General features: G+C 30.3%; 2 protein-coding genes across 2 annotated transcripts; both read right to left on the bottom strand.

The window, feature by feature from the left end:
• Nucleotides 1–223: 223 nt before the first annotated feature.
• LOC120084221 (GDSL esterase/lipase At5g45670) lies at nt 224–4,903 on the bottom strand. The gene is made up of 5 exons (XM_039040126.1): nt 4,578–4,903; nt 2,550–2,674; nt 1,730–1,975; nt 798–1,053; nt 224–656 (listed from the first exon to the last, which is right to left on the bottom strand). The coding sequence occupies exons 1-5, from the start codon at nt 4,822–4,824 to the stop codon at nt 433–435; spliced, it is 1,098 nt and encodes a 365-aa protein (XP_038896054.1). The 5' UTR covers nt 4,825–4,903; the 3' UTR covers nt 224–432.
• A 13,754-nt stretch (nt 4,904–18,657) lies between these two features.
• On the bottom strand, nt 18,658–20,065 carry LOC120082663. The gene is made up of 2 exons (XM_039037922.1): nt 19,475–20,065; nt 18,658–19,080 (listed from the first exon to the last, which is right to left on the bottom strand). Exons 1-2 carry the CDS (start codon nt 19,946–19,948, stop codon nt 18,910–18,912), a joined length of 645 nt encoding a protein of 214 aa, XP_038893850.1. The 5' UTR covers nt 19,949–20,065; the 3' UTR covers nt 18,658–18,909.
• Nucleotides 20,066–22,142: the final 2,077 nt, after the last annotated feature.

Below are 22,142 nucleotides of genomic sequence, written 5' to 3'. Positions count from 1 at the left end.
TTTAGCCACTGTTAAGTAATTAAAAACATGTTTTTTAGCATGTAAAAGAGTCTCATTATTGGTCTTGACTTTTTAATCTTGATATTTCAACCTATGAGATTTAGAATAATCTCGAATTTTTTTACCCGTTTGGATTGACTTGAAAAAAAAAATATTTAGACTTCTTTCCTATCATATTGAATTTGATCTCGAATCAAAAACCTAGTGAACAATAATTGCTCTCTACTTTGAAACATTAGAAAAATAACAATTTAATTACTAGCATTTGTAGACAACAATTACACAACTACAATAATACAGACACCAAAAGACAGACACACCCAAACTCAATGAAGAAAAAGGGAAACTAATGAAAAGAAGTGTATATATATATATATATTATGAACCATATAACTCACTATCAAATCCATAACATATATCCTGGAATCACTCTTAGAGTTGTGCAAGACGATGAATATCGACTGGGTATGCATCTGTTGGACGTTGAGCACTGTAAGCTCTCCGGCCCACGACGGCGTTCCCTGCTTCTGTTGGATGAAATGCATCCCAAAATAGGTACTCATCCCTGTTTGAGCATGGAGTTTGAAAGGGTAAACATGTAATTTGTCCATTGTTCCTTCCTACTCCACAACACCCAGTATTGACAACTCTAAAACCTGATACACAATCATCCAAACATTGAAAAGGTTATTTGTAACGTATACTCTCCATTAAAGAGAAGAGAAGAGGTTAGAGATTTGAATTCATGAGACGTAATTAAAGCACAAAATCGGATAGGGGAATATATTTTTTTTTACCAAAGGCTGCTGGATTGTCAATGACATCTTGGAAAATGCCAAAAGAATCAATGTAGATAAATTTTGCATCAGCTTGATTGTTGTTGAATTGATCAACCAAAGATTTAAGACCAGCATTGAATATTTGATTGGCTGAGTTTATCCTTTGAACACAAGTCTTTCCATCTGGGCTGTTTTGTGCTAACTCATTTGGACTACAACCAATCTGACCAAGTCCAAATAGCACAAACTTCCTAGCTCCATAGTTGTACAAAAGCTAGAAAAAAAAAAACCAACAACAACTGGTGCACTTTTAGATTTAATAATTAAGTGTATAGCAATATTTTTTAAGAATTACAAATATACCAAAACCTATCAACTTAGACTTGAAAAAGTTGGTTCCTAACCAATAAATATTATATTGTTGCATTTTAGATACAATGATTAAATAAACCTAATAATAAAATTAATTTTTTAAAATAATTTATAATATAATTTAAAATATTTAAAATGTTATGCTTTCTCTAGATTAATTGTTAAAAAAACCTTTGATTTTCTTTTTAAGAAATCAATAGGGTATGATGTAACAATAATAGTTGTGGTCTATGAAAAATGATGGTCATGTGAGAAAGATACTAGATATATAATATAAGTCTTAATTTTGAAGGATAAAATTAAAATTTAAAAATTTATTAAAAAGTAAAATTTGATTTTACACAAATCTAAAAGTAGGTAAGATACTGATTTTAAAAGTTTTTGCTTAAAATCAACCCCAAACTCGGTCACAGATTCTAAGAGTTAAATCTATATTTTGCTATATCTGCAGATTCTTTTGTATTACATTGTGTTATATCCGTTATTACTAAAAAAAACAACAACAAACTAAAAAACATGTGTAAATGAACGGTCGGTCGATTTGTTCGAACCAACCGAGGAAAAATGTAAGAGTGTACCCTAAGTTGTTCAGCATATTGTTGAATAAGGTTTTCAGAATATTGTTGAGGTGTATATTGGTTGCCTGTTGAGTAAAATTGGGGCATGAAGTAGTTGTTGAGATAGTCATTGCTTCCCAACCCTATTGAATAAATGCATTTACTGAGATATTCTGCAGCTGAGTCCTCATCTCCAAGCAATTCTACAACTTGAGACACTGTGTTTTGGTAATTCTCCACCTGCCCACTAAAGCTTATTCTTCCTCCCTGTTAAATTTGCCACGCGTTACTGTCCTAATTTTTAACTCTAAACTTTTATAACTTCATCGATTTAAATTTATTATTACGTTTTGTTTGAGAAAGCCTCGTGAAACTTTTCCATAAACTTTTGAAAATTAATCTATTTAGACTTTTAATCAAAAAAAATTTTGAGAATCTTTCCTGCATTTACTTTAATCGTCCATTTCGTAAAATCGATATGTGAAGAAATATACACATATTTAAGAATTAATACATGGATGATTTAAAAAAATATGAAAAAAGGTGTAAATCGATAGATATACTTACGAAATCTCAGGGTTTTATTATTATTTTTTCATAAAAAAGGATAAATTGAAGGTTTAATTGATACAAGTATTAGTTTAAAGTTTTAATCGATACATTCCCAAGCTTGATGCTAAGTAAAAAAAGTCAACTAATTAACTTTTTTAAATATTGGAAAGAAATAAGAAAATTTTCAATTTTTATTTAATACTAAAACATATAATTAACTTACATTTTTTTTCAAAAAAAAAAAAATTATCACCCATATTTTAAGAAAAAAGAAATGAAATGAAAATACCAATTGGCGTCCAGTTTCCTCCCTGATTCCGGCGGCGGCGGAAGCATAATTGACACCTCTGAGGATATCTCGGCCTCTTGCGGTGGCGTACGGAGGAATGTAATCGTCAAATCCTAATAGCTCCGCTGCATTTCATTCAATATTTCATTTATTATCTTTATATTGTTGTCTATTTTGTCTATACACATTTGCAAAATTCAAGCTGTAAGTTACGAAAATTTAGAAAATAAATTTTTATTTTTTTTATTAAAAAAAATGCTTTGACTAACCATTCAAAAGTTTACTTAGAAAATATACAAACTCGGGTTACAGAATTGTAGAAAAACAATCACAATTTTTAAAAACCAATAACCAAAAATTGATAAGGCCTCATTTGATAACCAATTTGTTAATTTGTTTTTGTTTATGAAAATTTAAATTATGGACACTATTTCTATTTTCAAATTTCTTCATTTTTTATCTACTTTTCACCATTAGTGTAAAAAAAACTAAGCCAAATTTTCAGACCTAAAAAGTAGCTTTCAAAAAGTTGTTTTTGTTTTTTAAATCTGGCTAATAATTCAACCGTTCTACTTAAGAAAGATGCAATTCATTCTAAGAAACATGGATGAAATAGATTTAATTTTCAAAACCAAAAACAAAAAACTAAATACCGAACGGGGCCTAAATTATTTTTTTTATAGGTAAAATTTCATACCATAATCTTCACATTCTGAAAAAACTAATTCAATTTTTAGTCAAATTTTAAAAATAAAATAAAATAAAATAAAATTTGTTTATATCAATCTTTTTACCTAATATTTCAATTCCATGTAAGCAAATTTAACTTAAACATGAATAAGTGAATTACTTTTTAATCTCTTTTATTATCTTTTTAAAATTACCCCACTATAATAAAAAAAAAGTGTGTAAAAATAGCCCAAGAAACCACTAAAGAAATATAGCTTTACAAGGACTTTCAAACTCTATGCAAAATGGTAAAATGACCTTTAAAAATCACAAATTACAAAAATGTCAATTATAAAGCATTTTAGAGGGAGAAGCATCATAAATATTTTGGAATTAAATTGCAACAAGAAATATGTGCATGGAATTTAAAGTGAGATAGGCGCACACTTCAAAAGAAATCAATTATAACCTATTAAATGCAAACTTCAAATTTCTTATTTTTCAACTTAAAAAAAACAAAAAAAAACAAAAAAGCACCAAACTTGAAGTTTACACTATTTCAAACAGAAAACCCCAAAAACATATCTGCCATACTTTTCTCCAAAAAGGGCTTAATTTTAAACTTTAAAATTGGAAGCTGAATCTAAATATGTAATATAAACTAGGCTAATTTATATAAAAATAAAATCCCTCTAAACTTTAAAAAAAAAATAAAGATTAAAGTACCAATTTGATTCCTATATTTTGAAGTTGGCTCAATTTGAGTCTCTAAACTTTCAATTATCCGATTTTAATCCTTGTATTTTTAATAAATCTTAAATTTAGTTTCGCAAGTTTATTCATTAGCATGTTTTATAAATTTTGAAAACATATTCATATATTGTATTTCCTTACATGAAAGTTATTATCATTATATAATCAATTTCGGTAAAAATTAACTTTGAGTGACTAAATTTACAATTTATTAAAAGTACATAGATTAAAACTAAAATCAAACAAACTTAAAAAACATGGAATAACTAAAATGGTATTTCAACCTTAAAAATACTATTTTTCTTTCAAAACTTCTAATATTACCACCCTCCCACATTTTATAAAACATTTCAAAAAACGTCAAACAAAAATTGAGTCCTAAAATAGTGAGACAATGACCTTTAGAATAAGAAATTGGATCATCACACTATTTTAGATCACCGTCTCACGTCGTTTCAAGTCTCAATTTTCTTCGAACATTATTAAACTCGTACTAGAAATTACTATATGCATGCATGAGCTAAAGATCGAGGAAAAAAGAAAAAAAAAAAAAAGAGAAGATGATAGAAGGGGAGAATTAAAATAATAATAATAATAATTTTTTACCAATAACATCAACAGTAGTTTTGCCATTGGAAAATCTTCCAGTGGGTCCACCAAAATCAATCCCATAAGGTAAATAATCAGCTCTTGCCAAAGATTGAAGCTGGTTGTTGTTTCCATTGTCCACCAATGAATCACCAAATATGAAATAGCAAGGCACTTGCTGCGCCGCCGCCGCTCCACTCCACACCACCGCCATCACCACCACCGCCACCGCCGCCCACATCGCCGCCCTCTGATCTTTCTCCATTTCAAACCGAAGGAGATCAACTCTATGGTTATATTATATTTTAAAAGCCTTCTTGAAATATATAAATATATATATATATATTATAGGGCTAGGGAAAAACGTCGAAATGAATGTGGTTTATATAATGGAGAGAATATAAATAACATAATATGTCTCTTTCTTTTTTTTTTTTAAAAAAAAAAAAAAAAAAAAGAGATTGTAATATTTTAGGGCAGTTGAATGAGGAAGGTTAGAAGCATTTATTTCACGCGGATATAATGTGTGAGGAGAGACTGTGAACAAAAATAAAATAAAATAAAAAACCCTCTCTTCTATATATTTTTTTAAAATAAAAAAAATTACATTACAATTATACTTCTAAACTTTTAATTTTATCAATCACTTTTATTAATTTTGTAGTTTGTTATAATTATTACACCTTCGGACTTTTATTTTAAAACTATTAACTAGCTTATAGTAGTTTGTAATGGTTATGTCCAGTGTGTTAGAATTTTATATTTACTCTTTATTTTTAAGTTAGATAAATACTTTTTATATGTATATTTTTTATTGAAGTAACAACCAAGTTAAAATTTATAAAAAAAAAAAAAAAAAAAAAAAAGTCTGGTTGATTCAACAAATGACAAATTAGAGGATTAGTTTATCAAATTATAAATTTTATAGATGTAATTATAAACAAACCAAATAGTTTAGATACAATATAACAAGTTATGTGATGAAGTAATTTTTCGAATGATGGGAGAGCATAATAATATTTATTTGAGACATAATTATTATATTTTTTTTTTTTTTTGTGGCCAAGTTTCATGTCCTTATTATATCTAGTTGTCCTACCTTTTCATGCGAAATTATTGTTTTTTTACTTTCATCAACATGTAACTTTAGCATTTAAGTATAAGTATGGTATATTGACAACGATAATTTATTGAAATTGAAAAAAAAAAAATTCTTTTGTCATAATTTGAATCAAACTCTAAAAATTTTTATCATAACTTCTTAATCATGGTTTTATTTCCTCGTGAAGTTAACATTTAAATTGATTTTACTCAAACTCTAAAAAATAAAACTTATCTTGAATTTGAAAACTCATTTAGAATGTATACCATAGATAAGCGTAGTGTTTATAGGCTTAATATTCAAAAGGCAAAAATTAAAGCTGAGGTCTTTTTATAACCATTTGGTTTTTGGAAATTATGTTTATTTTTCTATAACTACCTGTATTTTTAGTTTTCGAATTTTTTTGTTTGATTTATTTAAAACATAAGTGAAATATAGATAGTAGGGGTGTACATCGGTTGGTCGGTGTCGGTTTGGGAAAAAATTGGCACTGAAAACTGACCAAATAAAGAGTGAAATTCGCCTAACCATCGGTCGATCGGTTGGTCAATTTTTTTTTTTTTTTTTTTTTATTAAAGGAGCCAAGGTGAATGAAAAGAAAAGATGAATTGATAAAGTGTTATTGTTAGGTTATTAAAATTAGCAAATTTTTTAAATTTTAAATCAACATTTTTTTTATGAAAAAATTTAAATAAATCATGTAATGGGTTTGAGAATTAGGCAACATAAAGAATAATAATAAATCAATAATAAAATAATAGGCTTGAGCTTGGGTTAGTGGTAATGGACTTGCTTTTATACTTAGTTTAAAAAAACAAATATATATCGTCGATCGATCGGTCGGTTTTTCAAATTCTTTTTTTTTAGGAAACCGAAACCAACCAAACGACCCCTAGTCCCGACCAACCAACCTTAATTCTATTGGTTTTGATCGGTCAGGTTGGTTTTAGTCAGTTTGATGTACAACCCTAATAGATAGTTTAAAAAATTAAAAAAAAAAATTAAAATTTTGTTTAGTAATTATTTGGTTTTTTTAAAACAATATACTAAAAAAAGAGGTAGCTATTGTTTTTTTTTTCCTGACAATAGTTAGGTAATGACCTATTAGTTCAGTAACCATTTAGTTTTTTTGTTTTTAGTTTTTTAAAAGTATGCTTGTTTTTTCACAATTTCTTACCTATGGTTTCCATATTTCTTATTTAAACAATTTAAATTTTTATCCAACTTCTAAAAGCAATAAAGTTTGGAAACTATTTTATTTTAGAATTTAAAATTTTGGCTTTGATTTTAAAAATAGTAGATATATATATATATATATATATAAGATAAAAATGGTGTTTATAATTTTAATTTACAAAAAAGAAAATCAAAAATCAAATATTTATCAAACAAAACATAATAATTATTAAACGATACCTAAATAATTATGAAAAGAGATTCATAACTTATTGTTGAGTGGAAAGAATGTATAATAGACAAAATAATTTTAAATAAATGGTATCTACAAGTACTTGTTGTTCCTCTCTATCCTTAAAAGAAAAGAGGTTTGTTTGTATTGAACTTTAGGACACAAAATAGTTATAACATATGCTTTGTTGTTACATTATTACATACATTTTATTTTTTATTTGTTGCCTTCCCACAACATATAACATGTATTTGTATAAATAATAATCTCTCCATCCAATCCCATATCTTCAATTTTGCTTTTTGCTTTGATTTGTTGGGGACCATTCACTATGCAATTGTCAACACTCATTAATAATACATTACTCAGCTGTGGGGAAGTATTAAATTTAGGCAGCTGTGACAATTAATAATATATATTATGAAACAACTTCTTTATTTTATACTTTGATCAAATTAAATCCATTTTTAATCACTATGCTATAACGTGTGACAATTTATTTATGGAAACAAACCTTAACAAATGTTATTATGTTATATGCTATGATTTATGTAGACGATCATATTTTAATTAATCATTGTTTGAATTTCAAAACCCTATTTTAGATTTCTTTTTTAATTAAGGAAAAGTTGTCCTTTTGATCCTCAAATTTTTAAGAATATGTGTGTTTGATCTCTGAATTTAAAAAATATACATTTTTAGTCCCTAGAGTTATAAGAATAGACCCATTTAGTCTCTAATTTTTCAAAATATATCTTCTTTTTTTTATAATTTTTTAAAAATAAGTTTAAAAAGTTCATCGAATAAATTTATACTATTATTTTGAATAATTATATTACATTTTAAATTAGAAGAATAATTTTTAAAAATCACATCTCTCTAAAACTGTTTTTTTCTAATTTTAAATATCATATAATTATTTTTAAAAAATCAAACAAAGAATATTTCAAGGACCTTTTAAGCGTGTTTTTATGAATTTGGGGACTAAAAATGTACATTTTGAAGGCTCAAGGATCAAGTAGTATACCTATTTTATAAACTTGGAGACTAAAAATGTACATTTTTAAAATTCGAGGACCAAAATGCACATATTCTTCGAAACTTAAGAAGTAAAAAATAATTTTCCCTATAATTTAATATACTTTGGTTTTAAGTGTTGGTATCTTTTTATTCCTTAATTGCAACTTAGGGCCGACAATAAACAAGTTGTGTGATGTATACTTCATCTATTAATTAAGTGGTTATATTTTGAGTTTGAACTCATTTCTTTTCAAAAATATCTTTACTTTTCATTTAGGGAATATTACTTTAATTTTCTTTTAGTGTTTAAATTTTCAAATGCACATTTATTTCAAAATTTAGAGATAAAAATATAACCTTTTAAAAATTTTCAAATAAAACTAGACTCAAAACTTAGGACCAATAAATTATTTTTTCCTTTCTTTGACTATCGATGACGCCGGATAGTTCAACTCTCTTCTATGTATCGTGCTTCTCTTGTTAATAATAGTAAAATTAGTCCGTCTATATATATATTTTTCATGATAGTATTCGTTATGACATACATAAGCATGACATGGACAAGGCACAATCAAATGTGTTCTTTTTACAAATTAAAAATATATATATGAGGATGGAACCTCTGATTTCTAGAAAGAAATGTCACATCATACCATTGAGTTAAGCTCATTTTAGTAGGCACAGATAAATATTGGTTGAGTTATAAATATTAGTTGAGTTATGTTCACTTTACGTATAATTGATAATTAAGAATACTTATTATGAAAAAAAAGTATATTTCAAAATATCATTTTCCTCAAAAAGATTACTGATTAATTGAGAATCAATGCTCTAATCAAGTACATATTCAAGTTTTCAAGTAGTTTGATTATGCAAAATGAAACCCCAAGAAAAAATGGAAAGATATAAGACAAAATTTTAACTTGTCTATTTTTTTCCTCATTTTTTATATTGATTTACATCTTTATTAAGTACCTTGATTGAATTATTAGCTAAATTTAAAAAACAAACAACTTTTGAAAAGTTACGATCTCGTTCGGTAACTATTTAGTTTTTTATTTTTCTTTTTGAAAATTAATCCTATTTTATGACCTTTCTTACAAGGATTTACATCTTTCTTAAGTACAATTGTTGAATTCTTAGTCAAATTTAAAAAACAAAAACAACTTTTGAAAGCTACTTTTGCTTATTTTTTTAAACCATTGATGAAAAAGTAGATAACAAAAGAAAAAATTTCGAGGTGGAAGTAGTTTCCATAGACTTAATTTTCAAAAAAAAAAACAAAAAATAAAATAGTTACCAAACATGGTTTATTTTTTTTAGTTTTTTAATTTTGGCTTGGTTTTTTAAACTATATATTGGTAAAAAGTTGACAACATAAGAAAAAATTTAGAGGTGAAAATAATATTTATAAGCTTAATTTTTAAAAACAAAAACAAAAAAATCAAATAATTATCGAGATTATACAAATCAAAGTTTAAAACTATTAATTGTAACCATTTAAATTCTAAACTTTGTAAATCAATTTTAGATTTTTCACAAGTAATTTATAGATATTTTCACTTAATTATATTTAAAATAAGCTCCAAATCACCTAAATAAAATTACTGAAATAAAAAAGAAAAAAAACTCACAAAATGAAGAAAGAAAATGATCACAAAAGTCTTTGTGAATAAGTAGACCAAAAACCACTCAAATTTAGGGTAGATTAGGTTAGAGAAGAAAATATTTTTCAAAAATTATTTTGATAAAAAAAAACTATTTAAAATATACTTCAAAGTGTTTGAAAGGCTATTTTGAGTGGTTGTCAAATATTTTAATTTTTTTCCAAAATGATTACTGAAAAGTTAAACCAAACACATTTTTAATATATATATATATATATTTATTTATTTAATTAACACATTTCTCTCTCTCATTTACATTAATATTTGTATATAAAAGAAGCTTTATACAATACATGTGAAACTGAAAGTTACACATTAATAAATTTTTCAAAAAAAGTTTAGAGGTATAATTCGATACTTATATGTAAAATATAAAATTAAATTGAGCTAAAAAAGTATATATAAACACTTTTTGCTATGTTAAAAGACTAAAAGTGGTATGAAATCCTACTTTAATCCATGGGAGAAAGATGGGAAACTTATGATAATAAATGAAGTTAGGTGGTGAAATTGAATGCATTTCTAGCAAGTCCCAATGGAGTAACATGCAAACACACCAACCTATTGACTATTTATTTATGATATCTCATTAAAGTTATACATCCACTATGCTCTCCTTATTTATTTCCAACCCCATTTAATTATAATTTTGGGCTTTGCAAAATTATGTAATAATACTAAACTTGGGGGCAGAATTGAAAATGACACACCTATTATATATTATTCTAAACTATACTTGATTATGTGTAATTAATTCATGTCATCTTAATTAATTACCTTGCAAATTCAAGTAGTTGATTGGTGCCTTTTGCAAGGCTTCCATTAATCATATCTTTAATTAACTCTATATTGAAGAAGAAGAACTGAAGAAGTGACGCATTTCTCCATGAGGAAATTTATGAAAAATTGAATGCCTTTATTTAACGAAGGGAATAAGAAAAAATATGAATTTGTTAGATCCAACCCAATTGTTCGGATTGTAATGATACTTTAACTGTATCAAGTCCAATAAATTTGGGAATTTTTTAAAAAATATCAATTTGTAATTTAAGTTATTTAACCCACCTTTTAAAAAAAAGAAATAAAAGCTTTTTGCCGCTTCCATTAATTTTCCTTCAATGCCCTCGTGGCCGTAATATAAGTTTTATGCCCTTTGACATCAATAAACATGGTGGAGTTAAAGAAAGGACTAGGGTAACTTTTAACTTGTCTTAGGTTTTTTTTTTTTTTTTTTTGTTTTAAACAAAAAAGAATATAATATATATATTTATTATTTTTTTTTTTAATGAACCCATTTGGATTGTCTTTTTTTAATTTACTCGATCAAAATGCACAATATTCGTATTTGTTATTTTATTTTATTTTATATCCATGAGTATCCATGTCAACTTTTACACATCTCGATTAATTTCACAGGACAATCCGTCGGACCCTACAATATTTGAGTATCAAGGAATGTAGGATACTAAATCTTAAGTAGGTAGCCAACCATGGATTGAACCTATGACTTCTTACCTCTTTGTTAAGGGGATGTTTCCTTTTGATATCTATACTTGAATTTAGATGCTAATACGATCCAAAAAGTTCAAATTTTGAAAATTTAATGTATTTAGATCTTAAATTTAAAATTTTACAATGTAAAATTGTTACCCAAGAAATATATTATATTTCATGTCGCTCTATCGATGTCGGGTATGTTTGAAATACATTTTTAAGTGTTTAATTTAAAAAATAAATTATTTTGGAAGAAATTGAAGTGCTTGACAACGACTCAAAATAACTTTTCAAGAATATCTTAATCAATTTTTATGAAAACATAAAAATGAGTTTTTTTTAAAAGATATATTTTTTTTAAGTCAATCTAAATGAGTCCGTCATCTAATATAGTTAGTATAGATGACTAAAGGTTGAGTTGTAGTGATGTGACAAACAAAAGACCTCTTTGGTAATTAGACGGAGTTTGTTCTATAGAGTAGAATTTGGTTGCGCATTAAATGTTCAATACCTAAAATGGCTTATATAGAAACTTGTAATCCAAGTGAAAGATTGTTTAAATCAATTAAATTAATTTCTTCATTGGGTAACAAATGTAAATGCTAAAATAACTTGTTTTAGATGACAACTTAAATCTTCTTGCAAGCCAAAGGGAAGAGAGCTACTGGATGACGAAGTAGGTGGATTTTGTAACATAGGAAGAGGTCTAAAGTCAAATAATCACGAAAAAATTACATTTTTGGTCTTAGATTTGGGATCTAATTCTTATTTGGTCATTAGGTTTCGAAATGTTACACTTTTTATCCTTGACATTTGAGTTTTGTTTGAATTTGGTCCATAGATTTGAATTTTATTTGAAATTACAACAAAATGTTAGATATCTTCAACGAAATCAAGGAACGAGTTTAGAGGGTACTGTAAGGATAGAAAGAGGATACGATTTGTTTTAGTGGGAAGAAAGTACTAATCAAGACAATGGTCCTTGGAGTTGGAAGAGGATTTGAACTTTGAAGTATAGATTGAGCATTATTAAATAATTTAAAGATTGTTGAGACTATGGCAATCATCCAAGGTCTAAACCATATATCCCATTTGCAACCTATCTCAAAGGTTTTGGTTGAGTCTAATTCTCTAGCTAGAAGTTGACCATATTTGCTTATTAGTGAAGTAAAAAGTTGTACTAAGGTTCTCTTAATCATTTTGGAAGCCCAAAACTTAGCAAAGGCTTTAGGAGAGTCACTTTTGGTTCATCCACACCGTATAACAACATCCGACTCATAAAAAACTATTATGTTTGGGTGCACTTTCAGCTACATCCATCTTTGAATCGTCTACTCTAACTAGAGAGGAAAAAAGAAAAATCAAAATTATTTTTAAAAAAAATTGCCATGTGACAAATTGGGGTAAGACAAATGAGTGAGTTACTAAAAAGTGCGTACAACCAAGATGCAAGTATTTTTCTTTAAAAAATGTTTCATAGATATTGATAGCTCGTAGAAATACAAGCTATTGTAGCCTTTTACTTAGAATTATGAGGGCTAATAAGTAGAATATGTGTTAATAATACCAAGGATTCATGTGAAAAAATGAGCTTGCGTCGATCAGCACTGTAAATTCTCACTAACCTTATATCATGCGTTATTATGCATCAAAGTGTATTTTTTCAGCCATTGTAGGAATCAATTGCACGCGTTGATCCTAGAACATCACAAAGTTGATCGCATGCGTTGATCTTCATGAAGACTAGTTCATCACATGAAATGCTGTAACTACAGAACGATAGCCATGATAAGAGGACTATCGCAAGGTGGGTGGAATGCGTTGATACATCAATAAGAAACAAACATGAATGCATACCTTGGGAGTATCAACAAGATAAGATAATGTTGACATTGCCCATACCACGACAAAGGTAGCAGTGAGGCAAAATGCAATCATGAACATTGTCGGCATTTAAGCTCTATAAATAGCACCTTGGATCTTCACTTCAAGAGATCCGAGCTTCTCCTTAAGGAAGATGCTTGCGATCATCATCCATCTATGGCGCCACAAGCAGCCTTGACGCATTTCGGATGAAAAGTAATAGATTGTTTTCATCTAGCCTTCCATTTCTCCTCTTGTCTCTGTATTGTATTACATTTTGGCTTAAGACATTAATACATTTTGTAATCAATGCATATCTTAATTCTTTCAACGCCATCTTCTTCATCTTCTTCATCTTCTTCATCTTTATCATCGTTTAGTTATCAAAGGTGGCCGCATACTCAATCGTGTAGCCTAGAGATAGGATGCATGTAGCAACCCACCAAGAGGTGTGCGCTGTGCAAGTATAGTGAGTTAATCCTCTTCACTTGGTGTGAGGCTGTAGCAACACTTGTCTATGGGTTGTTGCAATGCTTATCTATGAGCTGATTAGCCGCAACTAACCGCGTGAGAGGGTGGGTAGTGGAACACACTAAAGTAAAGTATGCATTGTTTCTAGAGATAGGCACGATCTTTTGCTCGACGCAACCATGCATTATAGAGATATAGGCATATGGCTGGCCACCAAGAGGTGCGATGCGTTAGTGTGGCGAGCTGGAATTACTCAGGCGACCTAATATAATGAACATTATTATGCGTTAATGACTGATCAATTCTCATAGTTAAACTTCCATTGCTCAATCTGTTTAGTTAGAAGTAGAAGTAGCGCATAATCTTTTACTTTTATCTTTTTACTTTTATTCATTACCTCAAACGCATTACTTCATAAACATTGAGTTACAAGTCCTTGTGTTCAACCTCGAATCACCCCAAGAAACTTGCGTTCTCGTTATACTTGGCGAGAAAGCGAGAAAACTTGTGACAGGAACGTATGGTCATCGCATACATTCTTAAACGCATATTGTATATTTTCTAGTCCAACGCATGACCATCGACGTATGGAGATCAATGCATAATATAATACGCATATTTATTTTCCTCTCCCTTTTCCAACGTAACAAGTTTTTGGCACCGTTGCCGGGGACTTGGCAGCTAATAGTTCGCTAAGTTTTGTGTTTTCGCAGGCACCCTTAATCATGGGCGTATTGTAGCTTGTACAACCAAGTTGCAAATAATATTTGAGTAAAGGCAATGTGCCGAAAATCAATATTGACCTCGAGATAGAAAGGTTATCTGTCGCACAAGCTGAAAGCAGTCTTAGGCGCTTGTCAGCCAACATGTGGCCAACAATGACTGAAAGCTCCAGTGGTCGAGACAACGAGTCTCTTAACCTAAGCAATTGAGATCAATCTCCTGCGTGGAAGACTCCTTGCGATAGCTTCACTCCAATTTCTCCAGGGATGTCTTCTACGCTATCTTTACTTTTCTTTCCTTGTTAACTTTAGTTTATTTATTTGAATATTGTCATTTTGGATTTTCGGCTGCTTTCTTGAATGAGATGTGCATTCGCTCCTTGTAGGTGCGTTAATAATTCCACTCGGTGCGGTGGTTCGGAAGAAGAATCTTCTTCACCATTCAACACATGGCTATTTCCCTGCATGAGTTCTAATTATTGACGAAATTGATATTCTGCTTATAGGTCTTTTCTTGTTATCTTTTATGCGTTATCCTTCTGAAATTCTTCTTTGTCCACTTGCTTTCTTATGCGTTGATAAATTAGCATCCATAATACTTATAATTCACTACATCCATTAACTAAAAGTTGCACAGCTCACCCCACTTTAGTAGCTTCTTCAAAGTTTGACAGTCTAAATTTTATTATGTGTAAACCTCTGCTCAAACATCTTCTACCGCATTCCTGAATGAGTTTGTTTTTAGCTTTTTGGCAAAGATCCCTGCTACTCTCTAAGTTTGAGGGAGGCAGTGGTTCGGACAAATGCATCCAGTCTAAGCATTGCGATGTTTATTTCAATTCAAAAAGAAAAAGAAAAAAAATTAAAAAAAAAAACCTCCACTGTCAGCGCAAAGGGGAGACCCAAGCTGATAAGAGTTAAAGTTGTAAACGACACTTACCCGTAGTTAGATACTTCGTATGACACCGGTGTAGGTAAGCCAAAACGAAAGTAGGTGACCAGAATCAACGCATAATAACAACTCCTCTGTCTGGTACAACCCAAATAAGCTAAGGCAAGAGTTGAGTTGAATATGGCACACAACCGAAGTTGGATATCCATATGACACCCGTGGGGGCAAGCCAAAATGAAGAGCGTAACCAGGTTCAACGCCTCAATCTAATAATGTATCGCAAAGTTTTGAATTGTTTTGAATTGTTTTAAATGAACACATTGTAAAATGTTAAACACAAAGTTGCCAGAAATGGGTAAAAAGGTTTTTTAGCAGAGGCTTACTAGATTTAAACTTAGAAAATATCTCTTTGAAGAAGTAGCCAAAGTTGAGGAGAGCGTTGCTACCAAGGTTAGAGGTACGAGTGAATTATATTTTGAAAAGCTGTTCATCGCAAAGGAAAAGCTCGAGGGTGAATTTTGAATTTCCTAAGTATAAGAAATGCTTGAAAACAAGTATGATTCTAAGTTTGGGGATGTAATAACTCGTAGAAATACAAGCTATTATAGCCTTTTACTTAGAATTATGAGGACTAATAAACAGAATATGCGTTAATAATACCAAGGATTCATGTGGAAAAGTGAGCTTGCGTCGATCAGCACTGAAAATTCTCACTAAGCTTATATCATGCGTTATTATGCATCAAAGTGTATTTTTGCAGCCATTGTAGGAATCGATCGCACACGTTGATCCTAGACCATCGAAAGTTGATCACACGCGTTGATCCTAGAACGTCGCAAAGTTGATCGCATACGTTGATCTTCATGAAGACCAGTTCGTCACATGAAATGCTGCAACTACAGAACGATAGCCATGATAAGAGGATGATCGCAAGGTGGGTGGAATGCGTTGATACTTCAAGAAGAAACAAGCATGAACGCATACCTTGAGAGTATCAACAAGATAAGATGATGTTCACATTTCCCATACCGCGACAAAAGTAGCAGTGAGGCAGAACGCAATCATGAACGTTGTCGGCGTTTAAGCTCTATAAATAGCACCTTGGACCTTCACTTCAAGGCATCCGAGCTTCTGCCTTAAGGCAGATGCTTGCGATCATAGATGAGAGCATGAGCGAGATTTTTTTTAGGATTATTCACCTCCACAACCCATTCCGAGTGACGACCGGAGTTTTCGCCGGAGATAGAGCTCGAGAGAGACTTTTCCATCATCCATCCATGGCGCCACCAGCAACCTTGACGCATTTCAGATGAAAAGCAAGAGATTATTTTCATCTAGCCTTCCATTTCTCCTCTTGTCTCTATATTGTATTACATTTTGGCTTAAGACATTAATACATTTTGTAATCAATTCATATCTTAATTCCTTCAATGCCATCTTCTTTATCTTTATCATCGTTTAATTATCAAAGGCGGTCGCATACTCAATCGTGTAGCCTAGAGATAGGACACATGTAGCAACCCACCGAGAGGTGTGCATTGTGCGAGTATAGTGAGTTAATCCTCTTCGCTTGGTGTGAGACTGTAGCAATGCTTGTCTGTAAACTATTGCAATGCTTGTATATGAGTTGATTAGCCGCAACTAACCGCCTGAGAAGGTGGGTAGTGGAACACACTAAAATAAAGTATGCATTGTATCTAGAGATAGACATGATCTTATGCTCGACGCAACCATGCATTATAGAGATATAGACATGTGGCTGGCCACCGAGAGGTGCGATGCGTTAGTGTGGTGAGCTAGGATTACTCGGACGACCTAACATAATGAACATTATTATGCATGAACGACTGTTGCATCTCTATCAATTCTCATAGTTAAATTTTCATTGCTCAATCTGTTTAGTTAGGAGTAGGAGTAGCGCATAATCTTTTATTTTTATCTTTTTACTTTTATTCATTGTCTCAAACGCATTACTTCATAAACATTGAGTTACATGTCCCTGTGTTCGACCTCGGATCACCCCGAGAAACTTGTGTTCTCCGTTATACTTGGCGAGAAAGCGAGAAAACTTATGACAGGAACACATGGTCATCGCATACATTCTTAAACGCATATTGTATATTTTCTAGTCCAACCCATGACCATCAATGCATGGAGATCAACACATAACATAAGACGCATATTTATTTTCCTCTCCCTTTTCCGACACAACAAATATATTACGAACACATCTTCAACAACTTTCTAAACCATGATCTAGGTTTTCTATTTTTTTATTCAAACACATCGAGAAATATTAGGAACATTAAACAATGGAAACTTAGCATTGATGGCCTCTTTTTAGAGGCTCAAATGAGATTTGACCCAGATTTTGAAAATCCAAGAATTTTGACTTTCTACTTGCATCATTGTTGGGTGGAATTACCAAAACAACCAAAGATGGGTACATGATGAAATTTGCTCATTGATTCTCAATCTTAGATCACGCTTCAATTATCACTCTTAGATTCTCGCCTTTGCTCCTCATCCTTCTCTATTCCTCTCTCTTTATTCTCCACAAAAAGCGGCCATCAGCATTTATTTTCCCAATATTGAAGGCAGCAAGTTGGACAAAACACGAGAAGGGAGAAAAGGGTAATTGATGAGAGAGAGAAACAAACAAGAAGAAGGAGAGAAGCGAGAAGAGAGAAAGAGAAGCTAGACGAGAGAAATGGAAACAAGAAGAGAGGAGAGAGAAGCGAGAGATACCTACATGCATACTTCGTTGGTCATTTAGGGTAATTTTACTCGTCGATGACATAAAGCAAAATGTAAAAAAACTTGATTTTTTAAAAGGTCAAATTTCATTTGGGTCTCTTAAAATAGGTTATTCGTACAAAAATCTCCAAACACAACCTTGTTGGGGTTTTTTTTTTTTCCTTTATTGAATCTATTATCGTTAATCTATATTTCCATATCACTGATAAAATGCATTTGATTTTAAGGTTTTTCTATAATTTGGTCAAATTTCTTGAAGAGTAGTGTAGAAATTTCTTCGCAGCTTTCATAATGTTAATGAAATATGAAATTAACTTAACTGGCTTACAACACATTTCCTCAAACTGACTACGAGCTCACATAATTGATTAATTTTACAATTAATTTAAAAAATCAAGGGGCAAAACTTTCTTATACTATATTCCAGGGGTGCATACACAAGTTCTATTACCAAACTCAACGTTTCAACTCAGAAATCTCCCAACATATTCTCCTCCCAAACTAGTTTCAATTTCTAAGTTCTTCTTTCGATTTAAATATCAGCTTGTTATATAGTTTCCATTTGTCTCCATTTAACTTTTATTAAATATAGTGCGACCTGATTATAGTACACTCAAGTGATGAAAGAATCCTTCCTTTCCACATGTGTAGTTATATCAATGTTAAAACCAAAAGAAAACTATTTGATAAAATTCCAATCCATGCAATTGAAAAGTAAGTTATATATATATATTGAATAGATTATGACACCGTTTCTTTAACACGATGCTTACAGTGACTGCATAAATGAAAAGCTCTATAAGTTATCTAGCTAATTGAGAAAAGCTCTACATATCAGTAGCTGCATTTGATGTTCAAATCTCAAAGTAAGCAAAGAGGAACTCAAGGGGGAGATTTCAATTGAGCCATGCTGTTCAAAACTAAGAATGGAGAGGAAAAAAGGGTCTCTGATTCTTACAGTTCATTAGGCCGGCCAGAAGTGGAGGAATAGAAATTCAAAGCCAAATCCTTGAGAATCTGAATCATGCCTTTCAAATCACCACTTCCCAGTTCCAAGCAGTCCTTCAGCAATCCACCGTCCACCACTTCCTTTTGAACTGTCTCCACCACTTCCTTCCAAGCCCCCTGCCCATCCATCCAAAAAAAACAACAAACATACATTAATTGTACATATATTAACTGTCTTCCCGACTTAAAATATGAAGAATGACCTAACAAAAACTTAAATGGATGGACATAGATAAATTTAATATCATATCTTCTAAAACTTTTCTTTGTGGACTTAAATGAGACGACCTAACAAATAGAAATTGATGTTAATTGGAGAGAAAATAACAAGTATTTGAACATGGCCTCTTACATTGGTAGAATCTTAAATCAAGATTAATTCAAAAGCTTAAGTAGATGGATGAAGAGAAATTTAATATCCTATCATATCATGTAACAAATGGGATCATTTTGCACTGAACTTTTCATTCAGACATTTTAACAAACACCTTCCAGACAGTTGAAAGCGTACCGCTTTTCGAAACACTTTAAGAAGCCTCTGCAACAGCGAATTGGAGACCCCGAGAAGAGATTGGTAATTCCGCGCCACCCAACTCGCCCTAGCCGAGTCTGATTCCAACCGAGTCAACTCATTGAAGGCCCTAAGCAATTGGTTCATGTCGGGAACGGCGTCGTAAAGTTCCGAAAAGGGGAGGTCTCTCCAAGCGTAGTTCTTGGTGTAGTCCCAGGCGAGCGACCACATGGAGCCCCAGAAGCTAAATCCGAGCCCTGGTTCAAGCTTTTGGGCAATGTGCCTGGCCCGTTGTGAGCCGGCGAAGTCGCCGCGGGAGGCGCGTAAATTGGCGACGCGAGACATGAGGGAATGTGCGAGGGAAAATAGGGTTTTGAATTGGGAGAAGGAGAAGGAGAAGGACGGCGGTAAGGAGGTTAGAAGAAGGAAGAAGAAGAAGAGAGTGACCGGAAGAGATGCCGCCGTTCTGCCCATTTTCTTTTTCTTTCTTTCCTTTTTCACCGCCGGCTGACTGATCGATGGAGAAGACGACGGTGAGGCTGGATTTGACCCATAATTTATTGAAAATTTTACGCATATATCCTTACTTAAGGTCTAAGGATGCCTTCTTAATTTTATCCTTTCAAGGAATAAAAATCAATGGCATTTTATTTATTTTTTTCTTTTATTTTTTGCAATTAAGGTCAAAAGATTCCAGCCGTTTGTTTTTTTTTTTTTTTAAAAGGTAGATAAGTTTAAATTTTTAGATGGTGGAAATTATAGATGTGTGCGATTAGTCATGTTTATTTTGATATTTGAAAAAAAAAAAATACTTGTACTTATAGCTATTTATTAGTTTATAATTAATTTAATACAATATCAACTTATACAAATATTTTTTTTATTAATTTTGAAATTCTTTTAGATTAATATAATTTCTCGTTTTCATATATAAATAAAATAATATATGTTGAGTTAAAAACACTTTTGGTCTCTAAACTTTAGTGAAAGTAACAATTTTGTCTCTCAACTTTGGTTAATAATAATTCAGTTCCTGTATTTTTAATTTTGTAACAATTTAGTCCATGAACTTTAATGTGTAACAACTTAATCCCTGTACCTTTAAATTTATAATAACTTAGTCTCTATCGTAAACAAATTTATCAAAATTAGATATCAATTTTTATTATTTTATGATGTAGACTTTATATTTTATAAAAATATTGAGTCTCTAATTAGTTTATCGGTTTATTTATGCAAGAAATCTTATTAAATCTCAACTCTATTTCTATAATAGGGATTAAACTATTAAACATATTAAAGTATAATGACTAAATTGTTAAATAGTAAATTTTGGGACTAAATTGTTACAAAATTGAAAGTTAATGGACTAAATTGTTCCTTTTATGAAAGTTTAGTGACTATAAGTGATTTTTAACCTATATATTGATTTAAGCATTTTAATAAAGTAAATATTATTTTGAATTTGAATACCTTTCTGAAAGATATAAAAATCGTAAACTTTTGTAACTGGATCAATTTGCCTCCTCTATTATATATCATTGGAAAAATCTTATGTGAAACTTATAATTATATCAATTAAACCTTTAAACATTCATAAATGAATCGGTGTAGACCCTTAACAAAAATTTTCTTTAAGAATTGTTCAAGCATTTACTCTAATCATTCATTTTTTAAAGTTGATATTTAAAGAAGTCTCCACATGTTTGAAAATTGATGGATGAATGATTTTCAAAGGTAAATATAATGAAAGGTTTAAATGGATTAGCTTATGAAAATTTTGGATTTTAATCGACTCAAATTATATATTTTACACAATATTGATCAAATGAAATATGAAGAAAGGTGGAAATTGATACCTACGAGGTAGGGATGCCTTCTTAATTTTATCCTTTTAAGGAATAAAAATCAATGGCATTTTTCTATTCCAATTAAGATGATCCAAAGATTCATTGTTTGTCGACGTTTGTTTGATAATCATTTGGATCTAAACACGGGTCCAAAATTATTTATTAATTTATAATTAATTTAATATAATATGAACTCATCACATTTTTTATTAATTTGAAATTTATTTAAATTAGTATAGTTTATATTATTTTTATATTTTATTTTTCTCGATAAAATAAAATATATTAATTTAAAATGTTTAATAAAAATAAATATTACTTTGAATTTGAATTTGAGTACTTTTCTAAAAAAAAGCAACTTCGATATAACAAAAGACGAGTAATATGAAAATCGAAAAAAAAAAAAAAAAAAATCAACGTTTCAGAAAGGTATCCAAAACTCTTGAAATACCTCAGTAAGGGAATCTAGGATGCTTGAAAATCTCCAAATACCTTTTACATTACTACAAAACAAATGCAATAATCCAAATGTCCATTCTCATTGTTACTTGAAATAAAAACCCTTAAGAAATCAAATCTATAATTTCGAGGTAGAAAAATAGTTAGGTATACCATAGACTACCTCACTTTATCTTTTACGTTAATTGTCCTATCATACGTTACCACATGACATAGTCTTTTTTCTTTCTTTTTTAAAATATTATTTTAAAAAAATTCTTTATAGGTGGTATGCACCCATGCAATATTATTTGTTCATAGTATAAGTTTTATGTTCGTTGAACTAGCGCATTTTGATACACAAGACAAAAAAACTATCT

Source organism: Benincasa hispida, chromosome 8 (genome assembly GCF_009727055.1).
Source record: "Benincasa hispida cultivar B227 chromosome 8, ASM972705v1, whole genome shotgun sequence".
In the NCBI taxonomy this organism is placed as follows: domain Eukaryota; kingdom Viridiplantae; phylum Streptophyta; class Magnoliopsida; order Cucurbitales; family Cucurbitaceae; genus Benincasa; species Benincasa hispida.
The sequence above is the reverse complement of the archived record's forward strand: the minus strand, read 5'-3'. Positions and strand labels throughout refer to the sequence as shown.

What these genes read in the sequence shown, in the direction of transcription:
- LOC120084221 (XM_039040126.1), bottom strand. Translation starts at nt 4,824, where the DNA reads ATGGAGAAAGATCAGAGGGCGGCGATGTGGGCGGCGGTGGCGGTGGTG. An exon ending in AGGAAACTGGACGCCAATTG is followed by an intron (nt 1,976 to 2,549) that starts GTATTTTCATTT and finishes CAAATTTAACAG; the next exon opens with GGAGGAAGAATAAGCTTTAG. An exon ending in AATATGCTGAACAACTTAGG is followed by an intron (nt 1,054 to 1,729) that starts GTACACTCTTAC and finishes TTTTTTTTCTAG; the next exon opens with CTTTTGTACAACTATGGAGC.
- LOC120082663 (XM_039037922.1), bottom strand. Translation starts at nt 19,948, where the DNA reads ATGGGCAGAACGGCGGCATCTCTTCCGGTCACTCTCTTCTTCTTCTTC. An exon ending in TTAAAGTGTTTCGAAAAGCG is followed by an intron (nt 19,081 to 19,474) that starts GTACGCTTTCAA and finishes ATGGATGGGCAG; the next exon opens with GGGGCTTGGAAGGAAGTGGT.